Source organism: Humulus lupulus, chromosome X (assembly GCF_963169125.1).
Source record: "Humulus lupulus chromosome X, drHumLupu1.1, whole genome shotgun sequence".
Lineage (NCBI taxonomy): Eukaryota > Viridiplantae > Streptophyta > Magnoliopsida > Rosales > Cannabaceae > Humulus > Humulus lupulus.
Window position 1 is genome coordinate 88,409,973 of NC_084802.1, and position 15,947 is coordinate 88,425,919.

General features: G+C 38.2%; 1 protein-coding gene across 2 annotated transcripts; it reads left to right on the plus strand.

Annotated features, from left to right (window-relative positions):
* The first annotated feature begins 10,570 nt into the window (after window positions 1-10,570).
* Window positions 10,571-15,947, plus strand: LOC133807349 (probable E3 ubiquitin-protein ligase RZFP34). Of its 2 annotated transcripts, none has more exons than XM_062245612.1 (11): window positions 10,571-13,402; window positions 13,485-13,572; window positions 13,661-13,720; window positions 13,833-13,865; window positions 13,988-14,065; window positions 14,330-14,373; window positions 14,550-14,590; window positions 14,713-14,795; window positions 14,855-14,961; window positions 15,118-15,229; window positions 15,309-15,947. In XM_062245612.1, the coding sequence occupies exons 1-11, from the start codon at window positions 13,263-13,265 to the stop codon at window positions 15,417-15,419; spliced, it is 897 nt and encodes a 298-aa protein (XP_062101596.1). In that variant the 5' UTR covers window positions 10,571-13,262; the 3' UTR covers window positions 15,420-15,947. The 2 variants fall into 2 exon arrangements, with proteins under 2 accessions (XP_062101596.1, XP_062101597.1); XM_062245613.1 differs by having other exon boundaries at window positions 14,870-14,961.

Genomic DNA, 15,947 nt, shown 5'->3' on the forward strand with positions numbered 1-15,947 from the left:
TACAATATGAATGTGGTGCTTTACAAGAACTTGTAGTAATTACACACGAACTTGTATTGATAATTTACCATAATTATTCTAGAAAGACCATCCATTTTTAATATTAAATCACACCAAAACAAAATCTGTACGTTTAGACAAATCTATGATAAAGAAAGATCGTGTCTAAGAGATATTTTCGATGTCACATTAATCCTTCCACATCATCATCGCCATATTCAAACGTGCTTCTCAAGGGACAACCCTAACACGTGGCATCCACGTATAGCATTGTCGCTTTTATGGGCATGCGTCACTTTCCTACTCGAGCTTGTAAGGAAAGAGTGATAATCTCATGCAGCCCAATATCACAGCTGTCGGTATAGTCCTGAACCGGAGAGACCCGACAGTCTTTTTCTGCTAGCCTTTTTTATTGCCACGTGTCTCAATTTCACGATAAGTGACACCAACTCATTGTTATATGGTGGACCTGCTTTTAAATAGTTTTAAGATATTTTTAGGGAGAAAAAAGCAATGGGGTATTCTCCCGGTGCAATCCAGGTATTTTTTGCTCATAAAGTATTTTCGGCGAATTTTTTTTATGACCGTATATACTGTATTTATTTAGAACATTCTGCAAAATTTCAGAAAATTCCGAATAACTTTGGGTTTCTACGTTGCTTCAGTCAAGGGTATGGCGATCCTCAAAGATGCTTCAAGTAAAAGCTGAGGTGTCTTACCGATTCCCAGTGCTTCAAACCCCCAAGGCGTTCTTTAGCAAATTCCTCATAATTTCCATCTTAATTTACTCATACGCAATGTCACCACTTCCCATAATGTGACCTTGAACATACTCTGGAAAAAACAAAACTTATTCCTTCCGGAACCTTACCTGTTACTCCCGCTTCCTCCGTCTCGGTAGTATTAGCAAAAATGTTACTTGTGTTCTATTCTTAACTAGAAGTAATCCAAAATATTCTCGATTGACCCACATACGATTTGTCCACGCCGTTCCTGTAATCTTCACTTGTAGAATTTACGTGGGTCGCTGCAGCATTGGTCAGTTCGAGAGCCTTCACTAAAAACCCATCACCTCATACCTGTCGCGAGTTGTAATTCTTGAAATGTCTCTTTCCTTAATCCTCAGCTGGTAATAACCAGATCGATGGTCAATTCCTGAAAGCACTGTCTTACCTTGCAACCGGGCAAATAAATCATTCATTCTTGGCAATGGATATCTATTCTTAACAATTACCTTATTTGGCTATCCATATGCAGTACACACTCTCACAGACTTGGCCTTCTCCTTAAAAAATGGCGTTGACATGTCCCATGGTGAGATGCTCCGTTTGATCACCCTTAAGTCAAATAACTTCTTTGACTGAACCTTTAATTCTTTCTGCTCAGCTAGCATCATTTTTCATGATGTCTTTGATACTGATTCTATTCTTGCCTTAATCCCAAATTTCCTAGTTGCGACAACAATCTTGGCGAATCCTTATAAACCTATTTGAAACCTCACTGACCGATCCAGTTTCCCTCTGGTCTAGCTGATATAATTCCTGGTGGTACCCACCACAATAGTTAGGCATCTTGTGAACGCAACCGGGTCATTTCCTTTTAAACCCAAAAGTCACCATCCTCTCTTACAGTCTATGGTTGTCCCTTATTTTGCATACTAATCCATACTTAGGATCATACCGAGATCCTCATATAACCATCTCAATCAATTATTACTACTAACTTTCTACCCATAATACTCTAACCCATTTCCTGGAAATTACAAACTTTCCCTGGATGACACAAGGTCTCAAGCCCCATAGCGTAATATTCATACAGTAGGTATCACATATCGATGTCTCTACTAAGAGGTACGTAGCACCAGACTTAATCAGTACAATATAAAGGAACGAGAACTAGAAAGCCAACCTATTGTAACGCCCTGGTTACTCCAGAACAGTTACGGTGAACAGTGAACCGGAAATTTGACCCGCTACCTGAATCCTTTGGTTAAAAACGTGCTTCTAAGTGTTATCAACAAGCTAAGGTAGAAAAACAACAAAAAGGAAATGATATATTTTACTAAATACATAAAACTGTTCATGGGCCCACAAGAACATTTACAAGTTATTTACAACTCAAAATGGTCATTACTATTTCAAAATTTCAAACCCGCCGACCTAAGCGGCAAAAATAGGGTAAACCCCAAGTTCCTCTGAGAATTCCTTGGCCGTGGTGGTCAAGCGGCCGCATATGTACACATCACCACCTAAGCTCTCCACTCAAGGCTGGGTGAGCTTTTCTTTCCCTTTTCCTGCACCACGTAGCACCCATGTGCCAAAGCCCAGCAAGAAAACACAATATTGAATATAAACATTATCAAATGATTATCATTATAATCACACAGAGCTTATAGCTCTTAAACAGATGAGTGAATATCACTTGAGGTTCTAGTAAACCATACTGAGTGACTGACAAGCAAGTCACTAATTTAAACAGAAGAGTAACTGCTGGGTAAGCCACTAGCCTTAAACAGATGAGAGACTGATGGGTAAGTCTCTAACTTAACATACGAGTGACTGATGGGTAAGTCACACAAGCGCTTATAGTATTCATCGAACTTGAGGTCGGTCCGGCATTAACGCTCTTCTGAGTCATTTAATGTAGATGTCGATTAGATCTAATCTTTATTGGCTTGCGTTGAACACGCTAAGGCCATCCTGACTTATAAGTCAGCACTGTGTGACCAGTGCCCAGTACCACTGTCGAACCTGACTAATGAGTCACAGCTTCACAGTTGATACTGACACCCTTGCCAAATCTGACTAATTAGTCAGTACCATGCACAAGTGAGCAAGATTTGCTAAGCATTCGATAATCAATCCATGTCCACATTTACACAATCAACATGCCTCAAGAATAATCATGCATGTCACATATGAGGTGCAGTTTTCTTACCTCTGATTCGAGTGAGAATGAATAAAAGAACGACCATTGAGAACGATCTGGCTTTTAGTCCTTTAGCGGTCACCTAGTCATAACCAAATATGGGACACCATCAATAAAATGATAATCAAGGGTTCCCAAACCAAGATCTAGCCTTCGAGACATCAATCCCCACTAATCCGGGTAGTAGGAACGATCCCGAGGCCTAAAACCATGTTCCCGGGGCCAAAACACTCAAACGGGCTCAACCCTGCTCAAGGGTTGCGGCCCTAGCACCTTGGGCCGCGGCCCCCAGCCACTCCAGGAGCAAGGGCCGCGGCGCCCAACATCAAGGGTCGTGGCGCCCAGCAAGCACAAATCCTCCCACTTGCTTCTTCGAGCTAGGGTCGCGGCACTCCAAGAACAGGGCCGCGGCCCCCAACCCAGAACATGCCCAAACTCGATTTCCAACATCCCAAAGCCTCCAAAATCATGCCTAAACATTACCAAATCATCAAATCAAAGTTCTCAAGCTTCCCAATGCTCCAAAACCATCAAAACCCAAGGCTCAATCAAACAAAAAACTCAACAATTCACAAAAGCCAATTCAAAGCTTAGAAACTCTAAAAACTCAAAACCTTAAACTTAGATTACCTTTAATTGAGTTGTTTCTCGTCAAATCCTTCGGTCAAGAAGCTTCTAATCTTTCCTAGGATCGCTATGCCTCGATCCTCACTTGATTTCGACTCCTAGAACTCGAGATATCTTCGAAAACGCTTCGAACGGTATAAGTGAACTTAACGGGAAAGAACGAGAGGTTTTCTAACGTACGTTATATCTGACAAGCTACTTCAAGCTTAAGTAACCTCAAATAAAACCTAGTGCTCGGGGTCCCAAAAACACTCCCGGGGGTATTATAGTCAAAACTTCCAGAATTTCCTCCTGATCTCAAATACTCCCAATTTATCATCAAATAAATATTCTTATTACCCAATAATTGACCCCGTTATGACAAAACCGCTAATCCATAATATAGGACTGTCTCATGCTGAATAGCTAGAATATATCTCCATAATAATAGGATCTCATTCACAAATCACATTATGCACCCAAATACACAAATATGCCCTCAATGGGCCAAATTATCAAAACATCATAATATTCAAATGTGGACCCACATGCATGCATATAACATCATATTATAATATAATTCACATACACATGCATATATTCATTTAATGGCATAATTAAACAGTTATGGCCCTCCCGCCCTACTAATCCAGCCATTAAACCACATTAGGGATTTCGGGGCATTACACCTATCATCTCCGAGGAACCAGCCTAAGGATCTGACTGCATTAAGGCAGACACTCGATCTGGAGCTGGGCTATCCGCACTCCTTGGTTCTCCCCTCTTCGATATTGGAAAATCCCTCTTGAAGTGCCCAACTATTCCACATAGAATACATGCCCTCGCTCGACATTCTCCCATATGGCGTCTCCTGCACCTAGCGCACACTGGATAACTTCTCCACACCTCGTTACCGCCCTGAAAACTATGACCCCTCCTATTATGACCAGGAGTAGTAGAACTATCAGGGGTCTTCCTTTTCTGTTTACTGGGGCCTCCGCCCCGACCTGATCCCACAAATGGGGGTACCATTATTTGAGCTTCTTGCCCTACAACACTCTCGCTCTATATCTCACCTCCTACGTTTTCTATAGCAAGGGCCCTCCCTACCGCCTGAGCGTAGGTAGAAATCTCATGGACTGGAGCGCTCCTAACTCTTTGGGCTACCCCAGGGTTCAGTCCTTGAATAAATCATTCCTTTCAGGCCACATCCGTTGGCACCAAATCAAAAGCGAATTTGGCCAACCTGTCAAATTCAATGACATACTCTGTCACTGTCTTACTACCTTGAACCAAATTCATAAACTCATTGGTCTTCGCGATTCGAACTGCGTCATAGTAGTACCTCTCGTTAAACAATTGTCTGAATTCCTCCCAACCCATCATGACAACATTCCGGGTTTGGGATACAACCTCCCACCATGTTTGGGCATCCTCCTACAGCATGTATGTGGCACAAGCCACTCTACCATTGCCTACCACTCCCATGTAGTCAAGGATGGAGCTAATCATGCACATCCACTGTTCAGCTCTGAAACAGATCCAAGCCTCCCTCGAAAGTTGGAGGATACTGCTTCTAGAAGCTTTCATACAGAAATTCCCATCTGTTCTTACCCTCAGGTAGAACCAAATCTGGTGTCATTGTTGCCAAAACACACGGGGTAGCGTTCCCTGACGGAACCCTCTGCCTTAACCTCCTAATCTCTCCTTCTTGCTTTTGCAGTCTCGCTTGCATGCCAGCAAACATCTGCTACCAATCCCAAGGGCAGATGGAGGATTCTAGCCCCGACTAGCATTCGCAACCCTGGTATTAACAATGCCTGGTCCAGTTGACTTCCTTGGATACATAGCTTCTGAATCTGTCGGCATTCAATGATTAACCTATCAGGCATGGTGATCATATCCAAAACTATTCCACGAGCAGGGCCAAACAACACAATAGCTACATACAATAAGCATACCAAGACACAAGTCTATAATGTTCATGTTTTCTATATTAACAAGCAGATAAGGAAATTCAGATAAGTGGTTAGACAAATATTTAACTTAATACCAACCAACCCTGAGTCGAGCTTGTCTTTGGCAACAAGCGTACATGTTCGGTCAATCTCCAGGAACCATAAATCTTGGCTCGCTTTGATACCAAGTTGTAACGCCTTACTTCCCTAGAGTCGTTACCACGTGATTTTAAAATGTGTAATTAACTCGCTAATCGAGGTTTTAGCCCCAAAAGTGTGATTAAGTTAAGATAAAGACTCATTTAAATAAGAATTCAGTATAAAAGTTTGGACATTCATTTAAGTCGTAAAAGTGTTACATTGGGATCCCCAAAAACATTGTTTAAAACGTAATTACAATTCAAAAGATATTACATAGTCGACCTATGCGACAAAATCAGTAATTTACACAACGTTCCTCAAAACTACCACAATTGTGGCGGCTAGGTAGGCCAAACATGTAAGCACCGCTCCATGCCTCCAACTCATGGTTGATCGACCTTTTCCTTGCCCTTACCTACATCATAAAAGACCTGTGAGCTGAGACCCAGTAAGAAAACTTAACATCATAGCATATAAATAATTTATTTCAACAAATGCATAACTAATCAAACACAACAAACAATCTACAAGTTTCTATCAGAATTCACAACAGCGGCCTAAGCCGGTCTGGGTGCGTTACTAGGCACCAAATTCACGGTCTTAACTGAGTGGGAGAGTACGACACCCTTAGAGGGTCTCACCCTGGCGGGCTACATTCAACATGCTTAATGCCGATCCCGGCCTTTGCTGCTCTTGGCCCTAGTCGATCCCAACCTTTGACGTTCTCGGCTTGCGCCGATCCTGGCCTTTGCCGTTCCTAGCCTTTGGCGATCTTGGCCTTTGTCGTCCCCGACCTTTGCAGTTTCAAACACATGTATGATGTAATAGTTACAAGCAATTACACATAAATTTGGGCACAATATAAGCATAGATGATCGGGTCATGCCTTGCTCTACGGGCACAGATAATTTTCTTACCTAAGTCTCGAGCTGACATCAATTAGGCAAGCAAGCATGACTCCCAAGAATGAACCTCTCCCGAGCCCTAGCGGTAACCTCAATGAAGAATCACGCCCCTGTGCTGCTATTAGTCAATTCCCAGCTTCAATCTTCTTTAATTCCAAGCCTTTTTTCCCCAAAATTCAACAAAATCTCCAAGGCTTCCATATATATATATATATATATATAGAGAGAGAGAGAGAGAGAGAGCTGAAAGAGTGTTTCTATTTTGTTTTCCCTGGGTTTTGAAATGTTCCCAGCTAACTAAGCCATCCCTAGACATAAAAAGTCCAAAATGCCTCTAATCTCACTGACTACTCACTAATGCTCATAAGGGCAAATCCGTCATTTGCCACATTCCTGCTAATTTCTCGAGTAGTTCTATAAATTCCCAATTAATCCAGGCATACCCAAATAACTGCTAAATAACTATCCATAACTCGGTAAATCCCGAACACGCACTAACTTCCCAAAATACCCTTAGGCTCGCCCCAAGTCGGGTATTTGACCCTATTGTAACTATTCTGCTACTCCACTCACTAGGCTCGCGTCGGACCACACATCTCAAATATATCTTCACAATAATGTAGTCTTACTCATATCGCATACATAATTTACATTTATGCCCTTAATGACCCAAAATTATAAATATGCCCTTATCAACAAAAACGGGGCCACATGCATATTTAATAAACATAAACATGCATATTTAGTAATTTTTTTTAATATAACTCAAGCAATCACATAATGATACACATATATCACAATAAATCACGAAATAATACAATTAAATTATTTATTGTCCTCCCGACGCACTAATCAAGACACTAAACCTTATTAGCAAATTCAGGACGTTACACTAACTTAATAGTTACAAGGGGTTCAAAATAAGTTGTTGCACACATGACTAATTTTTTTATGCATGTGTAAGGTAACATGTTTTAACCTTATTTTCGGTACGGTAAATTATTCGGAATTTTCTAAAAATTTGCAGATGCTCTAAATAACTACAATATATACGGCTATAAAATATTCACATCACTATATCTCTAGAGCCAATAATTTTATATGAGGAACTACTAAACTTAATCACTTGCTGCCACTTAGTTTTCAATTGAGGTCTATTCTGGAGAGGTAAAAATTTGATCAATGATCAATGATCAATTTCTAGATTTCATCATAAACCTAATTAGTTACTCTAATTACGCAAATTAATAGTTCACCGAAAATACTTTCCAAACTAAAAAGCACTAGCTGCTCGGAAAAAGCACCGGGTGCACGTGTGTGCCTCTTCTAGAAGGTGCATCCGAAAATTTGCCAAAAGTGGGCTTGATTGGTTCGTGATTGAAAAACTATAATTTCAAAAACTGTGATTCTAAAATGAAAATCTGAAATTTGTCTCAAAACATGTTTCTGAAAATATGATTGGTTATTTTCTATAAACTGTTTTTTAATTTTAAAAAACTGAATTTGTGATTGGTAAAAAATTTAAAAATATAACAGTATCAGAATATGTGATTGGTCCAGCTAAATTTCAAAACTATATATCAAACTAAAATTTAAAACTAAATTTTAAAAGGAGTACATCTAGAAAATTTCTTTCTTTCTTTTTATAAAAAAAAGTTACAAATGTTAGAACTTAGCAACACAATCAACTATAAGTTCTAGTACAAATACCATTATACCAAACTCAATAAAATTAATAATATAAAACACTAGACATCAAAATCACATATTAGTATATTACAAGCGGTTGTTCAAAACCAGGTGGAGCCATAAGCAATATGCATACAAATTACAAAACTAGTAAAATTTGTATACAAATAATCCTTATAAATGTTTACAAGTAAAAATTAAATACAATAAAATAGGTATATAATTAAAGCACCATGTTCATCACTCATCACTTTGGCATCACAGCCAGGAATTGCACAGGAAGAACCCTTTGCTCCAGCCATCTGAGGATGGTTTGCTTCAGATTCAATCACCTTGTCCATAAGATGAGCTCAGGTAACACTGTTAAACCCGCCTGTAAATAGGGAATTGGACACGTATTGCTCTTCAACCTTCTGTGAGATTGATGGATCTATGGGCTGGTTGTCCGAGGTGGGAGGTATGTGGACTGTATAGTTCATAAAGTCTTGGCTCCCAAGTTCACTATCAAGATCATCCCTTGAGTAGCTAACATAGCGGCCTGAGGATGTTCTCTGTGCAAATGTCACCTGTGGAGGCAATGGTGGCTTCCCATCAAGCACATCAGAACTCCCCGATACATTTGATCGGCTCGCCTTGAAGGACTTGGATGTCATCTTCAAGCACCTATTTTAGATCCTAAAAGTTGACATTAAACATAAATTCAAACTCAATTAGCACCATTTAAAGCATAGCTAAGAGCTGCTCAGTCAGCACTACCTTTTAAAAGATCATAACTGGAACTGAAAACCCCAAGTTATTAAAACCAAACCTTAAATTTGATCAAAGCCCAGGACTAATCAAACAAACAGAACATATAATAATGGCTGATCTGATCCACAAATCTGCTACAAGTCTATGGAAATAAAAGAAAAAACACTAAATTTAGGAACATCATCATTTTAATTTTTATTTCATCAATTGCCCCTAGCAGCAGTGTTTAGCATAAGCTTTTGGTGCTGTTATTCCTAATCTTGAAAAATAAAATAAAAGATCCCAACTTTTTTTCCCTTTAATAGTCAGAAAGCATAAAGCTTCTCATTTATTACCAAACCAACCCGCCCAGGTCCAAGTTTGAAATGTTTCAAAAATAAAAATTCAAAAAAGAAAAAGAAGATCTTGAAAAAATCCCACATCACAATAAATAAGTGATTAACTACCATTACAAATCAAAGTCCCACAAAAAGAGTCGTTTTCACTAAGATATTTTTCTCAGCAACCAAACAAACAGAGCGATAGAAAATCAAAGGAAGACAATCTTGGTACCATGCTAAGCTACAAAAATGAAGGAGAACCCAAAAACAAAACAAAAAAGTAATATTAAAAGTTTAATAAACCAAGTAGATAAATTTCATTGCTCACAACATTCACAAGTCTGTGTCGTCTAAGGGTTGTTGAGTTGAACAACTGAGTTGAGTGAAAGTTGTGGACGTCTGTTGTTTCTTGGGTAATCCCTTGTTGACAAGTCATTTCAGAAAGCCTCAACTTCACAATCTGTAAAAGATATATACAAAATTTTCACACAGACATTTTATCAAACATCATATATGTCAACTACAACAATATGGTAACCTAAGCATACTTTCCCATATTAAGAACCATAAAAAAAAAACTTATCAATTTCATAATTACACACAATAAACCATTATTAATACAATGTTAAAATTAGAATATCATCTCAATATACCAAGAGTCTTTCCTCTGATCATGGGCTAAAGAGATAAAAGAGAACAGAGGAGCATAAAATGTGTCATATAAATTTTGAAATATATGATTAATGCATAATATACATCATTCTAAGTATTAAAATACTACAGATAAAATTATTTTATCATAAAACCATAGAAAACAACACATAAGGTCATCCAACAGCAAGATAAATTTAATGTTAATGTCCACACCAGAAAGCAATAGCCAAACTCAGGATATGAATGGTATTTGCACCAAAATAAAGTAGGTGAGTGCAGAATATTCAGTAGAGAAAATGAGAGAAGGGGAGAAAGAAATACTGTATCGTGTTTGAGCATTTTGAGAAGGGCGAGGGATGAGATATAGATATGCTCAGAGGAATCAAAAGTGGGGGAATCTGGCGGAGGGTTGCGCAAAGCTTCTCCAACACCAGTGAAACATGCTTCTCCATACCTGACATATCCCAAGTTTTCTTCTTCTTCGATCGTTGACGGCAGAAAGGGGGCCTGCTTTTGTCGAAATGATGAGAGGAAGAGGTAGAGAGAAAAAGATGAGAGGAAGAGGTGGAGAGAAAAAGAAGAAAATGATTTGGTTTTATGGATTTTGGAAAGAAATTTTACAATATGCAGAAAACGTTATTTTTGCGTTTCCTATCTTACAACATAAAATTCGGATTAAGATCAGGATTTAGTTTTCAGAAACAACCTACCAATCAATTATTTTTATGGGTCCCACAAATTTTATATTTTCAAAATCATAATATTGGATCCAAAAGGATACCAATCAGGCCCTTTCAAGGGTGGCCATATTGGAAGGCTCTGGAAGAAGCAGTGTTCCCCAAAACGCTATAAATAGAGGGCCTCTTTCGTTTAGGATTCCCAGAATCACGTCGTCGTTGTCCTTACTACTGATTTGGACTCTCTCTCTCCCATTATTGCTATCAGCGTCTAAAGGGAATCGAGCTTGGAGCTCCGAGTTAGCTTCGGCTCGAATTCAGCAGCAGAGATTATCTAATTTTGATCGACCACTACGTCGCTTTTGGTGCTCCGGGTTTAATTTGAAAGTTCGTTATTCCGTATAAAATCATATAATTCCTAGTTTTGTATTTTTTTTAGTTTAACGTGAATTTTTTCCAATAAAATTTCCCTGAAATTGTAAGTAATTGTTTATTATGTTCTTTTATAAATTGGGTGTGATTTAGATTCTGTTTGCTTCCTGTGTTATCCTTTTCTTCTTTTTGTTTCCTTTGATCATGTCATTGATTGTATGAGATTGCTTATTGTATGATCATTTCTTGTGTATGTGTTTTGGTCCGATGTTTCTCTCCTCGTACATTGTATGATTGGGTTGGCGTTTGAGAGCAATGTGAGCATTTGTGCTTGATCTTGTATATTGTGTTATCGCAATGATTCGATAGCTTTGATGTTGCTGGGGCACTGAGCTTTTTCTTTTTATTTTGCTTTGCGTGTGTTGATGTTTTGTTTGAAGTTTTTCTTGCCATTGAACTCAAGAATTACCAATATGCAGTTAGAAAATTCATAGTACTTGCTTGTTTGTGAATGTTCGAAATGTCCTATGGTTATGGTTGTTTGTAATCGCTGGCCAAAATCTTTCAGTTCTGGATGACTTTTCATTCTCTGGTATATGTTTTGACTGATTGCGTCTAATTGAACTTATTTTCCAGACTTTCGTGTAGTTTTGTATGGATAGAACTTTTTACTCTTCCTTATCCCATCAGAGTACTGATTATTAGCTTTACTTTAGAAGAAGTCCCGGCTGGTTTTTTTGACCAATTTACAAGATTAAGCTGCATTTGGGCTTTTTATGTTATGCTAAGATTCCCATAGAATAGGTTATTTTGAGCCAAGTAAGGACAAAACATAGGGAGAAGAGGTTGTGTTGCCGCATATTATCAATTGTGCTTACCAATCCTTGCGAATAGATTGGCAACAATATACAGCTGGTTTTCCTTTTAGAGTTTGTCTGAGTGAAAAAATCAGGATTTTTTTTTACCAGGTTTTTAATATTTTGTATTGCAAAGATACTAATGACACTTGTGCGTAATATTGCTGGTTTTGCATAGTTGGAATTAAGGTCTGAAATATCTATTCGAGTTCCTCAAGATTTCCTCTATATGTGGTCTTGTTAACTACCAACCTCGTAATCTGAACAAAGATATAATATGGGCATTAACGTAAAATTTGTTCCTTGAAACATACAATTTCTTTTGGCTCGCTTCATCTGCATCTCATGAAAATCTGCTATAATAATCATGCTGTCTTGGCTTTTTTTTTTTCTGAGAAAAGTAAGGATTAATGAGTCTTGGTAGGAAACAAATGCTTTTCCGGTGTTCCAGTACTCCCTTACTATCTCTATTTTGTTACTATCTTCTTTGATCCTTTTCTTTGTTCTCTTGACCCGTTAAATTTTTTAACTTCCAAGTCACAATCAGTAATTGAAGAGGAGAGATGTTATGAAGATTCGGGAGTCTGATCGTAGGACTTGCTTTATGCTTCTAGTTTTGGCTGACTATCAGCTTTATATATATATATATATTATATATGTAGTTCAGTCTCAAGTCCTTAGATAATGAGAACTATTAGGCTCATATGAGCAAAACATTGAAAAAAGTGAAGCCAAAATACTGATGGTTTGAGTTTTGCTTTATTGGGTAAGTACTCATCTTGAAGGAGATTGGTGCAGAATTGCAAATGGAGGTAGGCTTGTCATTTTTGGGCAATCATCATAAACATTTCTGCAAATCTCTCGCACTCTTCCCCTATTCTTTTACTCCTTGTCAGAACACATTTGATCGTATGATGTGTTACTTTTACCATAGGTTGGTATTGACCGTGCCCAATTTAATTGGAATTGGTTCCGGGACTTCTTCAAGGAATCAAGTATGATGCAATATTATTGGTTACTATTATCAGCTGGAGGCTCTGGAGCTTCCGATTGCTGCATTGTGTTTATTATATTGGCTCCTTATAGGTCTACTTGTTTTGATGAATCGTTCTCTTCTACAAGTGGTGATTGGAGCTGTTCAACCTTGCTTGGATTATTTAGTTGCTGATTTCAATTGTCTGCAGCTGTGTAGAAGAAGCCACAGTGTCGTGGGGTTTTTGCCTCGGTTGATCGGTTAAGTAATATGCCTTCCAATGTTTTGGAATTACTGCTGACCATTTGTATCTGCACAGGTGCTTTACACTTAATTGCCAGCTTCTAGATAGTTTTGTCGTGCCCGGTGATATATTTGCATCTTGGAGAAGTCTTAAATCATTCTTCATTTTAACAACTTGACTCGAAAGAGATGGAAACTCTTACCTACAAAGAGGAAGGAGTGAAGGCTTTATCCACATATTTATCAAAAGGAGAATGTGTTAATGGAGAAGAATTGAAGGATAATAGAAGGGCTGCCGAATCATTAGAGAAAGGATGCATGCAGTATGGGTAATAATTTCACTTTCATACAGATGAATTACTCCCCAGTTTGCTCTATGAAGGTTTTATTAATTGTTCTTTTCTTTCACAGGTGTCGACATTATCGCCGTAGATGTCGCATCAGAGCTCCTTGTTGTAGTGAGATTTTTGATTGTCGCCATTGCCATAACGAGGCAAAGGTGAGTGTTTTCTCTTAATATGATATGGCTGCTCCTATACTACTTATGATGTTGACTAAAATTGCATCAATATGGCGTTGATATGCAGAATAATATTAATGTCGATCAGAAGCTTAGACATGACATACCACGGCATCAAGTCAAACAGGTAGATCTTTTTGCGGTTGATTCTCCCTCTCAATGGACTTTGCTTTTTTATTTTCTCAAGTCTGCACTGGTGTCTTGGCTCAAATTACTCAGAGTATATCTTTATTTTTCAGGTGATTTGTTCACTTTGTGGCACGGAGCAAGAGGTAAGTTTACAGAATTTTTTTAGAAATAACATGGGGCTAGACTGTGAACCTTGTTTATTTCACAGAAACCTTTTTTCAAGAAGCATCTAATATTTGCTTGCTTTCCGTGCTGCTATTACCAGGTCCAGCAAGTCTGTATCAACTGTGGAGTATGCATGGGTAAATACTTCTGTGATGTCTGCAAATTATTTGATGATGATGTAAGTGGTCCTTCCTATTCTATAATCATCTTTCTTAGGTAATTTGAAAGATAATTCTGTGATTTTCTTGGTAATGAAATGTTACGTGGTTGAGACACAATTGGTACTAGTATAAAAAATTGGTGGCTTTTTTTGGTGTGGTCGTGGTTTTTTTTGGTTTGGTGCCCTGAAGCATTTATGTTTGGAGAGTTTATGATGTTAATATTTATGATATAATAGTGCAACAGAGTATCTAACATTATTTTTATTTCTGCTGTGTTTCAGGTCTCTAAGCAACAGTACCATTGTAACGGCTGTGGCATTTGCAGGTACATTTTCTATCCCGTCATTGTGTCTTATTTATTCATTTGGTAGATCCAACTGCCACAAGAAAATTTTGGTTTTGTTATACTTGTGAAAAACACATCTGTATACTTATTGGTGCTCTATGCTTTTTGTTGATAACAATATTAATTTAAAATTCTATATATATTTTTTTTCTTAGGATTGGGGGGCGTGGGAATTTCTTCCACTGCTACAAGTGTGGTGAGCTTTACTGGTACCTAATATTTGGTGCTAGTATCCTGGTTTTGATATCATTCCTTCTGATGTATACTCCTGTTTTCTCTTTTCTTCTTTTTTGAATTAATTTATTTGCTGGAATGAAGGTTGCTGTTACTCTGTGTTTTTGAAAAATAGCCACCCTTGTGTAGAGGGAGCTATGCATCACGATTGCCCTGTTTGCTTCGAGGTAAGTTAACTTGTGATGGAAGAAATTTATCATTGCCATTAAAAATTACTGATTTAAAGCATGGTGATTTGCAGTTTTTATTTGAATCGCTAAGTGATATAACTGTCTTGCCATGTGGACACACTATCCACACCAACTGCTTCAAGGAGATGCAGGAACATGCTCAGTAAGTATTGTGAAACCCTCTTCTTGGTTTGTTTTCTTTTTATCCTTTTCATTTTCTGTCCAAAAAATTGAAGAAGAAATTTCTTATTCAGTCTGAAAATCATACATTTTTTTATTATGTAATGAATCTGATTGTCTTATTTTAATTGCACGACAGATATGCTTGCCCTCTTTGCTCCAAGTCTGTTTGTGACATGTCAAAGGTATGGGAGAAATTTGACATGGAGATTGCAGCTACAACAATGCCAGAGCAGTATCAAAACAAATTGGTCAGTATCTCTTCTCCCTGTGTCCAAATAGAATATGCCATTTCAGACAATAATTGTTAAACGTGATGCCATTTAACAGGTTTGGATTCTCTGCAACGACTGCGGAAAGACCTCTCAAGTGCCATTCCATCTCGTGGCACAGAAATGTGTATACTGCAGATCTTATAATACTCGCCAAATAAGAGGCTAAGAAAGTAGTTGTCAGTTGCTATCTACACTGCCTTCTTAGCATGCTAGGGTTTTCTTGACCTTCTTCAGCTATCTGTCAGGAGCCTGGACTTAATCAATGGAGGAAAAAGCAGCACCGCTGGTCCTCTGTTGCTGCGGCGGCTTGGCTTGGCTTGTTCTGTTCCCGGTTCACTGCTATAAGCACCCACCCAATCGCCTGTTTACATTCTTATTTTGTCATTATTTTTTTCCTCCTTCATGTTCTTATGGTGGAAACCCCATTTATTGACATGCTACTATGGTTCTTTTTTCACTTTCGTTTCTATTATGCCTTTTTTTTCCTATTTACCTTAGCTCCTTGATGAAAATTGACGTCCTATCTAGTTATGGGGGACTAATGTTGTCCATGGATTGTGATTGGTCTGAAATAAGCACACAAATGGGAAATTGGAAAAGAGGGTGTTTTGCTTTGTGGAGAATAGGTCGTCTATGTAAGAAAGAAGTCCAGTCTCCTTTACTTTCTGTGGAAATGTGGAATTTTTTTTCTTTT

Bases quoted from the DNA above. Each gene is read 5' to 3' on its own strand.
- LOC133807349 (XM_062245612.1), top strand. From the start codon at position 13,263: ATGGAAACTCTTACCTACAAAGAGGAAGGAGTGAAGGCTTTATCCACA. The intron at 13,866-13,987 runs GTAAGTTTACAG...TGCTATTACCAG, and splicing joins TTTGTGGCACGGAGCAAGAG to GTCCAGCAAGTCTGTATCAA. The intron at 14,962-15,117 runs GTAAGTATTGTG...ATTGCACGACAG, and splicing joins GAGATGCAGGAACATGCTCA to ATATGCTTGCCCTCTTTGCT.